This window comes from Alternaria incomplexa (assembly GCF_024043165.1).
Source record: "Alternaria incomplexa strain BMP 0042 chromosome Unknown scaffold_12, whole genome shotgun sequence".
NCBI lineage: Eukaryota > Fungi > Ascomycota > Dothideomycetes > Pleosporales > Pleosporaceae > Alternaria > Alternaria incomplexa.
Window position 1 is genome coordinate 860118 of NW_026249861.1, and position 14052 is coordinate 874169.

General features: G+C 53.6%; 4 protein-coding genes across 4 annotated transcripts; 3 read left to right on the plus strand and 1 right to left on the minus strand.

The window, feature by feature from the left end:
* Window positions 1-1997: 1997 nt before the first annotated feature.
* On the plus strand, window positions 1998-3898 carry J4E90_008164 (uncharacterized protein; the record flags this gene model as incomplete). Its single annotated transcript, XM_051437694.1, has 5 exons — window positions 1998-2040; window positions 2104-2226; window positions 2286-2397; window positions 2447-2651; window positions 2699-3898. 5 exons carry the CDS (start codon window positions 1998-2000, stop codon window positions 3896-3898), a joined length of 1683 nt encoding a protein of 560 aa, XP_051288505.1.
* A 3105-nt stretch (window positions 3899-7003) lies between these two features.
* Window positions 7004-8567, minus strand: J4E90_008165 (uncharacterized protein; the record flags this gene model as incomplete). The annotated part of the gene is made up of 2 exons (XM_051437695.1): window positions 7004-7955; window positions 8044-8567. 2 exons carry the CDS (start codon window positions 8565-8567, stop codon window positions 7004-7006), a joined length of 1476 nt encoding a protein of 491 aa, XP_051288506.1.
* Window positions 8568-8876: 309 nt separating this feature from the next.
* J4E90_008166 (uncharacterized protein) lies at window positions 8877-10301 on the plus strand (the record flags this gene model as incomplete). The annotated part of the gene is made up of 2 exons (XM_051437696.1): window positions 8877-8965; window positions 9164-10301. The coding sequence occupies 2 exons, from the start codon at window positions 8877-8879 to the stop codon at window positions 10299-10301; spliced, it is 1227 nt and encodes a 408-aa protein (XP_051288507.1).
* A 961-nt stretch (window positions 10302-11262) lies between these two features.
* J4E90_008167 (uncharacterized protein) lies at window positions 11263-13023 on the plus strand (the record flags this gene model as incomplete). The annotated part of the gene is made up of 3 exons (XM_051437697.1): window positions 11263-11403; window positions 11486-11663; window positions 11726-13023. 3 exons carry the CDS (start codon window positions 11263-11265, stop codon window positions 13021-13023), a joined length of 1617 nt encoding a protein of 538 aa, XP_051288508.1.
* Window positions 13024-14052: the final 1029 nt, after the last annotated feature.

Consider the following 14052-nt stretch of genomic DNA (forward strand, 5'->3'; position numbering starts at 1 on the left):
TGATCCTGATGTTCGTAGTATTCGAGTTGGTTGTGCCGCCCGAGCGCATTTCTGTAGGGCTGGATCCCAAGACACTGGATAGCAGCGATCGATAGCCGTAACACCACTGACTGGACAGACATTGGACTGCTTCGCGGGTGCGAAACCAGCAACAAGGCCTTGGGAACGGGGAAGCTGTGGATAGAGTACCGTTGCTCGAAGATTGGCTGCCAACGCATAGGGGGCTGCGTCAGGAGTTTGCTGTGCCGCATGCAAGCAGGATGGGCGTTCGAAGGGTTGCCCTGGCATTAAGGTACCGACACGAGGTGTATGCGTCTAGGGAAATGAGCCACAACTGTAGCCGGATCCAAAGGTGATTTGGAGAGAGCACTAGGGTGGGCGCACTGCAGCAATAGGTACTGACGAGGCTGAAGAAACCCACCTGGCTGCATGAAGCACGCAGTAGCCGCGTGGTTGTGTCCACATTGCTGCACGTTCGGAGGAAGCGGAAGTCTTCTAGAACGCGACCTCTTTAGCCTGGTGTGGGTGTAGTCAGCCGAAACTTTGTCCCTACGTGCACGCGAACAGACACGTGCAACTGCAGCGGAGTGCATCCGCGAAAGGGTCTATTGTCTGTGCCCACGGTTGATGAGGTGTCGTGCAACATTATGTCAGTGGGAGGAACTGTTCGGGCCGGAGCGGTGGTGGACAGGGATTTATGCATGTCGACTCAGAAGGTCCCGAGAACAAGAATGCCATGACAATGAGGCCGTGGTGTTCGTCGCGAGGAGTGAGAAGTGAGAGTTAGTCCCGGAGAAGGCGCGAGGGGCCGCCAAGACTATTAAGCCTAGGGCATAGAGGAGAGATTTGAAAGTTTATACAATGCGCCGCCGCTCTTCGTCGAGGTCTGCATGTGAGCACTGGCTCCTGCTCTCCCCGCCTGCATTGCTAGGGTGCACATATCTGATCATCTTGGCGACTGTTTGTTCTCTTGGACTTTTCGTCGAGGCTGCGCGAAGGATGCCAAAGCAATTCCGCTTGACGTGGAGTGGACTCGGCGGCTTGAGTACCCGCAGCTGGCTGGAGGCAGAGGTGGTCGCCCGTGGCACGGTTCTACGTTGTTACCTAGTAGAAGAAAGCGGGTCTAGAAAGAAGAAACTAGGAGACGCCAATCGGCGCCGGCTCCGCGAGGGCTCTCTGGGGTCTGTCAACGACGATGAAGGCTGTAGACAGGCTAACATCGGCGAGAGGGCCTTTGCTGCCAGCGTCGACGTGATGGTTGCAGAAGGAAATTGTCACGAACGCCGGACAAATGCATCGCGTGCTATGACTGCGCAGCGTCCTTGTGGTTGAAGATGTGTTTCAGCACATGTCCGAGCTTAGCTAGGTAGTGCAGATCAGACGGGAGCAGAGCAAGACGACGACTTCCGTCTCGCTCCACCCCGGAAACCTTGGGCTCAGATAGAGTACCCGTCCCGTGACAGCTCCGCGTGGGAGACAGGTGGACTGCACATGGCAGACGGGGGGATTGTTGCGTGCTGCAGCTGTACCCCAATAAGGCCAACCCTAAATCTAGACATGCTATGGCGCTCGATTATCGTGCGGTCAGGCGTTGTGGTGTGGCTGGCACGCCATGACTCTAGGGAGCGTCGACGCTTAGCTCTGGGGGGGTTCGGTCGCCTTTGATGGCCACTCGTGTGAAAGCAAGGATGCGACTCAAACGTGTTACCCATGCTAGTTCCTGCCGACGCTAAGGGCCACGCCTGCGAAACGTGCCTCTTCAATCCTGTCGGGCCCTCCTTTCGACGTGCTGCTCACTGCCATCACGAGTCCTCGACCTGTTGCTTCTGCCTTAATAATCCCCGACTACCCGCCCGCCCAAGCCTGCCATCCTGCCCACCGCCGCCCGCAACCACGGCCCCGTCCCCACCCGATCCCCCCGGCCAGCTTTCCCAGTCGCCTGATGCATTACTAGACACGCATTCCCACCTCCAGGCAGTCTGCCATAGAAGCATCCAATGGGTCAGAGCAACGGCAAGCCCGTCGTCTTTACCGACCAAGGTGCGTCCTAGACATACAGAAGATAAGGACATCCGGCATGGACTATCAGACTAACACCATCAGTAAACCTCAACCACTTCCGGCTGCTGCGAGTCGTCGGCAAGGGCGCATTCGGCAAGGTGCGCATTGTCGAGCGCAAAGACACGGGTCTCACCTTTGCGCTCAAGTACATACGCAAAGATGAAGGTTCGTCTCCATGCCCTGTGCATCATCCCAGCACTACTCGAGCTGACGTCGTGCCACAGTCGTACGCTCGGAAAGCGTCCGCAACATCATTCGCGAGCGGCGCATGCTCGAGCACCTGAACCACCCCTTCCTCTGCAACTTGCGCTACAGCTTCCAGGACATCGAATACCTGTACGTCATACCTCCCAGCGATGAGTTAGCACGCGGCTGACAAGAGCAGATATATCGTGGTCGATCTAATGAATGGCGGTGACCTGCGCTTCCACATCTCGCGAAAGACATTTACAGAGGAGGCTGTGCGCTTCTGGATAGCCCAGCTAGGCTGCGCCGTGCGCTACATCCACCAGCAGGGCATCGTACACAGGGATATCAAGCCAGACAACGTGCTGTTGGATTCCGAAGGTCACGTCCATCTGGCAGATTTCGTAAGCTCGGTCCTCATCATGTCTGCGGCCATCACTAACATACCCAGAACGTCGCTTCCGATTTTGTCCCCACCAAGCCGCTGACAAGCAAGTCCGGCACGCTCGCCTATCTCGCGCCCGAGGTCTACGAAGGCAAAGGATACTCATGCGAAGTCGACTGGTGGTCACTGGGCGTGCTCTTCTACGAGTGCATCTACAACAAGCGACCCTTCGAGGCTAGCAGCCACGACTCTCTCGCCGCCAAGATCTCCAAGGGAGAGCCCACATACCCCGTTACCAGTCCCCCCGTATCCATGCCCTGTCTACATGCCATCAGCTCGCTTTTGGAGAAGAACAGGACAAAGCGCATCGGCGCCATCGGATTCGAGTCCTTCACAGACAATCCCTTCTTCCGTCCCATCGATTTCATCGCGTTAGAGCGCAAAGAAATCCCGCCCGTCTTTATCCCGTCGAGCGACAAGACCAACTTCGATGCCACCTACGACCTGGAGGAGCTGTTGTTGGAAGAAGCACCGCTTGAGGCAAGAGCGCGGAGACAGAAGCCTAGAGAGGCGCTCAAGGACGATGCGACCGAGCAGGAGATCAGGGCTGAAGAGCTGCACAGGATGATTGAGACCCTTTTCGAGCCCTTCAACTACACCACCGCTGGTGACCAACGAACGCCTGCCGCGGTCGCAGTCGTAGATCCTCAAGATTCTGTCGGCGGCTCAAGGACGAGCAACCAAAGCGCACCGGATCAACCTCCCACACCGTCAGTAGATCCCTGGGGTCGCCCAGTTGCGAACAATCCCCAGGACGCAGAACTCCATCCCACACGCTCCGCCGCTACTGGCCGATCGACGCAATCTCCCAACGGCAGCCCTCCCCTTGCAACCAACATACTGAACCAGACCGCCAACACCGGCTCACCCACCTCGCAACGTGGCGAGCACGTCGACTATTTCCCCAACGACGGCTCCGAAGTCCCCACCCCCTCCTTCTCCCGCCCGATGAACAACCGCCAGCGAGGCTCGCAACGCAGCATCAGCACCAGCGGAGGCGTACAGGTAGTTCTCAACGAGACCGGTTCTTGGACTGAGATGGCTAACCAAAGTTCCGCCCTCGTACAGAAAGATGCCCAAGCTGAGAAACCCTCCGGAATGCTCGGCTTCCTCAGTCGCAAAAAGGGCCGGGACAGGAGTCCCAAGGCGAAAGAGAGGGGTGTGTTGGGTAAAGAAGGCGCCAGAGTCATCATCAGCAATACTTGAGATGTCTGCTCTCCTTTCCTCACCTTTTTCCGCCTGCCCCGCCTTCTTTCACGTCACGCCCACACAACACGCCCTTTCTTCCAACGAGTTCCCTTGCCGTAGATGATGTCTTCCCAGGAGACTTTTCTTTTCCGAGGCCGATTTCTTCTCTCCTGCCTGGCGTTTTCTGGCGTGTTGTCTTGGACTTCATACATGCCAGTCCCTCCTACATCTTCAGCGACGACGCTTCGAACATCGTGGTCGTCGCTTCCTCTCCTTATCCGACCGCATCGAAGTTGCATAGTTCCACCACCCTGAGAAAAAAGAGGTGTGCGCGAAACGGGCGTTGTAGGCATTTGTTATTTTTCCATAAGAGAGATCGAAGGACACATGGGCCAGCTGTTGCCCCGTAAGCACAACGAACGAAGAACGAGATTAGGGTATAGATTGAGGAAGGCAAGAGAAGAGAAGGGACAGATGAGGCGTCGACTTTTCCACTTCTTCTGAAGAGGAGAGTCGCGCTGTTGTACATTTGGATGTGTGGGTATAGAGATGTCGGGACGCTGAATGCATGGGCTATGGGCAACGCTATGTGCCGCCGCTGCTGTCGCCGCTATGAGATCTTATGAGTGGAGGTTATGCTGGGGATGGATGTTGTATTCGATAATTGTGCGCGAAACGTTAAATACCCATATTCCTACTCTTCATATGCGCTTCCCTCGGACCTTGTTCTTCCTTAACTTCAGGTTCTGCACGCTCTTTACCCTTTCCCTTTCCAATCCGTTTGCGACACCGCTTGATGTGTCTGTTAAAGTTGTCTTTCCGTCTGAAGACCTTGGTGGGTGTGGAGCAGCCTGGGATAGTACATCGGTATATCTCGTCACCGTCGATGCCTTGCTGATGCACATGTTTCTTATGACGCTTTAGGTCTGCTGCTAGGCCGAAGGAGATGCCGTTGCATAGGTTGCATGTATAGCGGAGGTTGTGTGTACGGTTGTAGTGGTTTCTAGGTAGAGGTCAGAGGAGGGGTGGGTAGGGATGAGGACGCGTGTTACCTCATTAGACCTTGCGTGTGGAATCTCCTGGGGCAGTTTGGACATGCGTATAGTAGTCGCCTTGTCTCATCTTCGATGATGATTGGTGTTGGTGCGGAGGCGGTTGACGATGTAACAGGTACAGGTACAGGTGGAGGCGCAGCCGTAGATGGCTTGCTGCATACAGTGTACGACGGGTCCTCTTCAAGATTTGCATGTTCGTCATTCAAATATGACAAAGATACCGCAGGGCTTGAGACAGTAAGAACCTGGAGGAAATCATCTTGGTTTCCGTATAATGAGTAATTTGGGCTTGGTGTCCTAGGGCCCTCATTGGCCTTCCACAAAAGGTGCGGTGCTTGCCTGCTTAATTTAGCTTACGCGCCGAGGTTCCAGGATCTTGACTTACTCGTGAGAAGTATCGTCCTGCTTTTTTGATATGAAGTCGATGGATCGACTATCGATTGATGTTCGGCTTGATCCGGACTCCGAGAGGATGCTTGGGTTGATGGTGTTGTTACTCGACGACGAAGAAGACTCTACGAGTGAAGGAGTACGAATGGTTTCGCTATCGCTCAAAGATCTCTCGTAGCTCGAATCGGCGTATTCGGATAGCAAGGGCCGTAGCGATGAAGAATATGGTTTTAGATGAGAGAATATTACGGGATTGGGTTGGTACTCCACGTCGAAAGGATTGACACCGTATTCCTTACGAAGGTCTGGTATTTTGTGATCATACCGAGTTAATCCAGTGGCAGGGAAGACAGTGACGTGTGATGCGTTATTACGCACTAGAAATGTTGCTGTCAATACTGCTAGAGTGGAATTTGTGCACTGTAGGACTTACGTTCATGATCTGGTAATCCGCTTAGATATGCTTCGTCGTCCAGCCCCAGGACTTGCTTTGGACTCAAGATGATTCTTTTTCTGGGCTGTGTGCGTGGCACATCGAGAGCTCGTTCAGATTCTGGGGATATCTCGCAGGACTTGGCTCGTCGTCTTTGATAAGCTTCCCGTCGTTTAAGACCAATACATGCAATGCAGCAAGAACAATTACTACCACGAATAAAAGCACGACAACGAATAATAACACGACAACGAAAATAATATAGAAGGGAGACGCTTCCCGTTTAGAACAACTCCGTGAAGAAGAAATGATGCTATATACAGCCAATGCGATGCTTACGAACAAGATGAAGTTGACTATTGTGAGAGCCACGAGTTTAGGGTGTCGAGGCATTGTCGCCTGCTTCGAAATCGGAAGTACTTCAAATTATCATGGTAGAGTAATCGGACTTATAATAATACTATGCGGACAAGGAACTGGGACTTCTAGTGCAAAGCAGTGCACACAATCGGCGGCATACTGATTTCCCTTGGCACCGGTGGCCAGGCGACCCAATCATGCACCCAAAGTGGACGGCCTGGAAGATGCGGTCTGCAGGATAATTCTGTGGTGTGATTGAGGTGATGTGAAGAGGTCTGCATGTGGCATGGCACAAGGCTGAGAAGAGCTGGAGGCTTCTCATTGGACAATTCGAATATCGCCGTACTTCAGCCTCGCAGTATCTCAACATGGGCTCCAGCGGGCGCGCATGCCTCCGATCTGCTTCGACAAAGCCGCCAATATCTATTGTCATGCAATTTGCCTTCCGGTTTCGCATTTGACAGGAGGGAAAACCGCAACTGAGCGGGTGACACCATGCTGTGAACTGGCAGCAGTATATCGACGATGCTAAACGCACACATGGGCAGCACTATATGAGGGTGCTGAGTTGTGGTGTGCTTCAGAGGTACCAGTGACAGAACATCACTGTGGCATCTGGAAGGTGCACAGGGAGATCGATGACTAACCCAGTAGCTGCTTCCGGCCAAAACTAAACCACATTGCGTCATGTCACATCGCTTGTTCAAGCTGGGGAAGGAACTAATCGTTGGGTATCGAATATGAACGCCGTCTTTTCACCCGGCTCTCCATAACACGAGCGTAAACTCCTACGACCTAACAAGAAAACCAATAAAGCAGCAAGGAATCAAGCTCCTAGTTTTTCAAGGCCTCGGTTTCCAAGTCCTGAGTTTCCAAGGCCTCTACCTAATGAGGCTTGATGCTGGACCTGGCGAGCCACAAGGCCACGCTCTCCTTTGCGACTTCACTGCCCCATACACCATCGGCTCCTCCTCGTCGCCATTCGTCGCCAGACACGTCTTCGCCGCCACCTCGTGTAGCCTCGCCGAGTAGCACTTCGAGGTCGCGCTTCTGGCTGGACAGCCAGCGCTTGAAGAAGGCCACAGGGTCCTTGGACATGCTTGTGAAGAAGGCGTGTTTCGCCTTCGACTGACCAATAGCACCCATCAACAGCACAAGCTGCTCATCGATCTTCTGAATCTCTTGCAGGGTTTGTAAGCTATCTGGTCGGCGGAGGATGTCTTGGAACAGCGGCTGCATCGGGTCCTCGAGTGCTACCTGGACGTCGTATACGGTCGGTTCGGAGGGGGTCTTGCCGGAGTCGGCAGCGGGCGAGATGTAATCCTTGTCCACACGGATCGTGTATTGTAGTTGGATTGGTGGGAGAGTTGTGAGGTGTTGCTTGATGAGTTGGGGCAGATTCGGGAAGAAGAAGTGGTCCTGGCCACCGAACAGGGCCTTCAGCCTCGCATCGCACGCAAACTTGCGCTCATCGTCTTCTTGTTGTAGGTGTTGCGACCTCGCGTATTCCCAGATGCCCATGAGGACACCAGCGCGATCCTCCTCATCGGTGTCAAGCAGCTCGGCGAGAGGTTTGCTCAGTCGGAAGACTTCGGGGTTTTGGTACCGCTGCAGGTTGATCGTGATGTTGATGTTTTCGTCGCCCTTGCGCTCGAACTCGAGTTCGCTGAAGTTGGCCTCCTTCGCAGTGGGGTTCTCGGGTCGTTTCCATTCGATTTGCGTAAAGTTGTCGGGTTGTAAGCTCTTGGCGCGGTCGAAATCGATGTTGATGGACGTGAAGTAGTGTGAGAACTGCTTTGGCTTCGCGGCTGGCTTTTTCTCGGCTCCGTCTTCATCCCTAGACGCTAGTCAGTTTTGCTGTATGCGGTAAAATCCGACCAGCAGGCGCTCGAACTGGCGCCGCCGCAAGTAGAAGGTCGACATACATAGCATCGGCGTCCTTCTCCTCGTCCTCATCCTCCTCAAGTCCTTCGTCGCCGTCCTCGTCGAGCAGGCGGCCTTGGATCTTCACGCGGTATGTCGCGTTGTTCTCGCCGTCAAAATCGAAAGCGTCTGCGTCGAGGCCGGTGCTCTGCCAAGGCTGGTTCTCGGCGGTGTTTGATATCCATATGCGCATGGTGCCGTAGCGCGATGCGCGCGAATGGTGTTTTGAGTCCATGACATCCAGCTTCTTGCGCATCATGGTCGCATCCAGCGTGCGCTCGACCTCGCGCAATTCTTTGTAGCGGGCTACGGCGTCGCCGATGCACACGTCTTCTACGCCCTCGGGAATGTTCTTGTCGGTCGGGTTCTTCGCGATTCGACGCATCTTCTCGCGGCGTTCAGCTTCGGCGCGCTGCGAAGCCTGCATGTTGGCGTTGTTGTACTGCGGTTGCGCAGCCGGGTGCGGAGCGTGGACAATGGGGCCTGGGTTGCGAAACAAGTGAGCGAGGTCGTTCCTACTAATCATCGTCTTTTACGGAAGGTATGCGCAGGCGGTCGGTGCGATGGGGCGTGTTGGGGAAGCTGTGGTTGGCAATGGGTACTTACCTGGTCGCCGGGATGGCGTAGCTGCATTGTGCTGTTGCGGATAATTATATCCCCGTGCCTGATAGTTCGGTTGCATGTTGCAAAGTGTGCGAAAATGAACGGCAGCGAAGTTCGCGATGAAAGCGCGTCAGTGGAGATGGAAGGTGGATAGGATGGTAACTTCTTCGAGACGCGTCGAGGTTAGGTACGACTACGTGCATGCACGGATACTCTAGCTCCCCCTATAGCCATGCGGGGCATCACCCCCACCCAGCCCTCGACTGCACAAGCTTTTTCATCTATTCCCAGCCTTATCGACATCAGAGACCTGCGTGTGATGTAAAATAGCAGCCTTCAAGAGGTGCTTCTTGTTGCTATTGGGGCCCCGTCTCATTCACTGCCTCAGCATCCCTCTTGGCACTCGTTGACGCTCGTTCAGTGAAGCGATCTAGTATCCTCCAAGTCTATCTAAGCGTCATTATCGCTATTCCCTGTTCTCCTTCTTCCTTTCTTTTTCTCTCATCTGCACCTTAACAGGCAAAACCTGTCGATACCCAGCACCCTAGTCTTTGGCGCGAGTGAAGAGGAGGAAAGCATGGAGGACCAAACGTCAAAGAAACCCCTCAAGAAAATTGCCAACGTGCGTATACCGGATAAACCATCGTCGACACTCTGGGACATTACGATCAACGATGGAAGAATTGTTTCGGTAGACAGTCATGTCAAGGACTCGGACGGGCGCAGTGAGGACACGCTAGATGGAGGCAATCGTCTCGTAGCGCCATCGCTTTGTCATGCCCATATCCATCTTGACAAGTGTTTCCTCCTGCAAGACCCCAAATTCAGCGACTTGCAGATCGAAAGTGGCGATTTCAATGAGGCCATGTCGATGACTGGTGAGGCGAAGTCAAGGTTTGAGGAAGACGATCTCCTCAGGAGGGGCGCGCGCCTCATCGAAGAGAGCATACAGCACGGTGTGACTGCTATGCGGGCATTCGTAGAAGTGGATGGGGTAGTTCAGATGAAATGTTTGAATGCGGGCCTCAAGTTGAAAGAAAGGTTCAAGGACCGATGCGAAGTGCAAATCTGCGCGTTCGCCCAGCTCCCGCTGTTTACTGGCCAGGACGGGGGCGAGGAAGTAAGAAAGCTGATGACTGGTGCTGCCTCGTATGAGAAAGTGGATGTGCTCGGAAGCACGCCATATGTCGAGGATGATGAACAAAAGTCCAAGGATAACGTGAAATGGATCACGCAGTTAGCACTCAAATATCAGAAGCATCTAGATCTTCATCTTGACTACTTCCTGGAAGAAGACAAGAAGCCACTGGTCTGGGATACCCTGGACATGTTCAAAGAGCTCAAATGGAACGAAAAGGCGGGAGACAGGCAAATTACGCTAGGACATTGCACCAGATTGACGAGATTCCGGAACGACGAGTGGACGCATCTGAGACAAGAAGTAGGCGACCTGCCAATCTCTTTCGTAGGCCTGCCGACCTCCGACCTGTTCATGATGCGAACACCAGAGAATGTGCGCGGGACTCTGCCGGTCGTTGAACTCATCAACGAGTATGGATTCAATGCTGCCATTGCCGTGAACAATGTGGGCAACGCATTCACACCGTACGGAAACTGTGATCCTCTGGTAAGACATTTCGCATACAAACTTATGTAGAAATGTAGCTGAAACTGTGACCAGAGTATCGCATCCTTGGGTGTCGGTCTTTACCAAGCTGGTACAAAGAAAGACGCTGAACTACTATATGTAAGCAGCCGTTCAACACCCCGTTTGTTTATGCTAAGCATGCAGGAAACCGTATCAACGCGGGCAAAGGCCGCTATTGGCTGCGATCCGACGTCTCTCGCCCTAGAGCCGGGTCATCCTGCCGACTTTGTGTTGTTCGATCGAATGGACAGTGGCTGGCACTGCAGAAAGAGCGTGGTAGAGGTGGTGTATGATGCCGGCCATACTCGCCAAACGGTATTTAGAGGCCGCTTGATTGCATCGAAAGACACGCGAACTGATGTATGAGGGTTTTCCAGATATGCTGAACGATTTGATGACGCTGAAAGTCAGTTCTTGCACGATGTCACCTCATACCCAGTGTCTCAAAAGTACGTATACAAACTTTACCCACTTCGCGCTTTTCTTTTATAAGTCTATACCGTCGCCTTTTCCAGTTGCTACGGATCGAATTGTTGGGAGAAACGTATGATGTTGCTTTGCGGTCATCGCGACTTCCTTAAGATGCAGCAGTGGGCCTAATGGGGCCTAGCAGACCGTGTGACACCTGATGTACAAACAGCTGGAGCCCACGAAGTCTTCCGCCTGCGCACGTCCACCCACTATACAAACGAGCGATACCTCGTTTCCGCCTCCCCGAGACCGAAAAGCGGTGGGCGACACGCGCTCACGTGTTTCATCTTCACTTCACCGGAAGGTGCAATCACTGCTAACAGACTAGACTCGGCTATTTGAGGACCGAGCGCCTATCCCACGAGGTTCCAGCACCCATCAATTCCGTAAACATATCGCATCAGCGCCGGTACTGGGATTGGACTGAAGGTTGTGGCCAGAAAGAAGTGACCGCGCTACCACCTGGACCAACGTCATCGAAGCTCTCGACAGCGACAACATGCTCAATAGTGCGCAGCAATCGCTACAACCAACCGAGATGGTGCACTCCGGAACGTTCAACGGCAGACACGAGCATGTGAGCCGTAGTCAGCAGCCGACTATCGGGCAGGTCGTTTACATATTCCTGGACAACATCAAGGTGAGTCGTTGCTTCCGCACTCTCTATCGAGGGCCATCATCATCATATACAATTCCGTTGCATCTGATACTAACTTTTGAAGCTCCGATTCGGTGAACATTCGACTGAGGTCATCAGCATCTTGAACATCCTTGGCACATTCCGAGCTGGAGAGATGTCGAAGAAAGACACACTCGTTGCGATCAGGCACACGCTCGGAGATCACGCAGACCTCAAGCAAGATCTCCTGAACATCCTGTTTCACAGAGAGGCTGACTGGGGTAAGTTTTGACTACACGAAATGCACGTGAGACATATACTGACGTCGTGTGTCTACCTCCAGGCGTGGGCGACTTCGACTTCGGATTCCGCCAGCCTCTCGAACGACCTAGCCCTAGCCCTCAATTCCTGCAGCCCGCTCATCAGCCTCAGATGCGCTTACCCCCGATCTCTCCACTATGGCACGAGGATGGTCATGCCTACTATAGCCAGCCTTGGTCTTCCGTCACCAACGGTCCGATGCTCAATCATGCGCGGTCTCCCACTGGTGATCACTTCAATTCGCCAGCAACATCTTACCAAACGCAACTTTCTCCAACTCTCTCTCCAAGGAAGGGAAAGACAGCAACCGCTAGCCCATCTGTGCTCGGAGTACCCGTCGCTGTACCCATCGGCCAGCCCATCGACGAGATGCCCCCTCCATCAAAGAAACGCCGTCGCCGTCAAAGCTCAACAATCCAGGCTAAGGCGAAGGAGGAACCAAGAGTAGAAGATACCGAAATCGCTGATCAACTTTCGGTCCCACCTCAACCGGAAAAGAAGATCAAGGAGGCAGATACTCCGTCGCAAGGAACAGGAGGGCCCTACATTCACAGTCTATGCGGCAAGGGATTTTCCGGCAGGTCAAAGGTTAAGAAACACCATTGGGGCAAGAAGCTTGATGATCTGGAGACAACCAGCGGTTGCTGGGCGAAGAACAACAAGCCAGACGTGAGCTGGAACGAGCATCCGAGCTGCAGAGAGGGCGTGGCGCAACGAAAGCCTTCATCAGCCGTTCTGAAACCGAGGGCGGTGACCCAAGAAGCTCCCTTGGTACCTTCGATGGTGCCTACCTCTGAAGACTGCAGTCATTCCTTTGTCGACACTTCGCGGCCCCGCCAACAGAGTGAGCAGCCTATCGAAGATATGAGGTCATATCATTCTCATCGGCTGCCTACTCGATCAAGTTTCGACGACCTGCTCACTGCTGTCAACGTGGCATCCGAGATCGACGCTCCACGACCACAAGGACGCATCGACTCAGTGGTATCTCATCTCGATGCTCAGGCAGCCGCTGCTGAACTGAATAGGCAGTACATCAACAACTGGCAGAACGCTTCAGATGATCGTCGTGAGGAGTCTCTTGCATACGGTCGCCAGTACCCATACACTACACAGGGACTTGGCCTTCGAGGTGTTCACGTGCCAGTACACATGGCTTTGCCGGTTCTTGATAGATCGTACCAGTACCCTCCTCCTTCACAGTCTTTCGCCGATTCACACTGGAATAACGGGAACGAGTTGGAATTCGACGGTTCAAGGCGACAGTATGCAGCTCTCAGATCGCCGTTCTCACCTGATGCAGATGCGGAATACCGTTAGACCTAGCCAGGGAGCCAGTTTGCGCGCTCTACCGGGATGAAAACGGAGAAGGTCGTAGGAAAAATAACCGCAAGCGGCAGCGAAAGTGGTTGGAGCTACAGAAGGAATGTACGACTATAATCAACGAGAATACCCGACTCATGTATGTAACAGTTGTTCGTAGAACAACAGGACATGATGCGATCTAATTTAATGTCTTCCAACATCATGTTGTATCTGCATGATCAGGGCATGATGACGAATGACGAGCTGCTTCGTAGAAGCGTAGAAGCGTAGAAGGATGCAAATGGCGGTGTCATTGCTGCATGCAGTATACCATCCCGACCTTGCATACACGACATGTGGCGTGGTTCAAGCTTCCGCCTCAACGGGTAAGCTCATCGGCAGGGATACTTCACCCCAGCCGCTCTCCGCGTAAACAACAAGCCATCTCCACGTTGTTCTGCCTGTGAAGGGGGCGCATTTAGTTTTTTCCGCTATTTTCCGCGAATGGCGACTTTTGCCGGTGCCTTTTACTAGACGGATCCTTGTCAAGTGAGATTGTGTAGTCGCGCTTCTGAGAGCTATGACGACCGAGGCTTCGAGCTTGCGACGGAGCTGGATGCCTCACGGTGCAACATGAACGAAGGACAACTGCAATTGAGAGCGACAACCTTGTGCGACAGCTGATCATCGCGCTCCATGGCACAGATGTGACTAGTATGCAGCTTCTGCGAGCTTACGCGGGCCGATTTCGTCATAGCCGCGTTCCTGGGGAAATTGACATGGCCTTCCTGCGGGGAAGAAGCGCACGTTCGCTACCCTCGAGCGGCGACCCGCACTTTCCCCAGTACGAGCCCATTAGCACCATAAACCTGGAGGCTGGAGAAGTGAGAATATGCGGGATGGATCCTAGTCACAGGATCGTGGAACGGTAATTACGCCGGTAGCCTGTTCGTCTATAGCAGTATATAAGAACCCTCCGCCCTTCAACCCCGTACGCTTCTCCACACCACATCACATCACCTCCACTTCCCAACTCGATCGAGC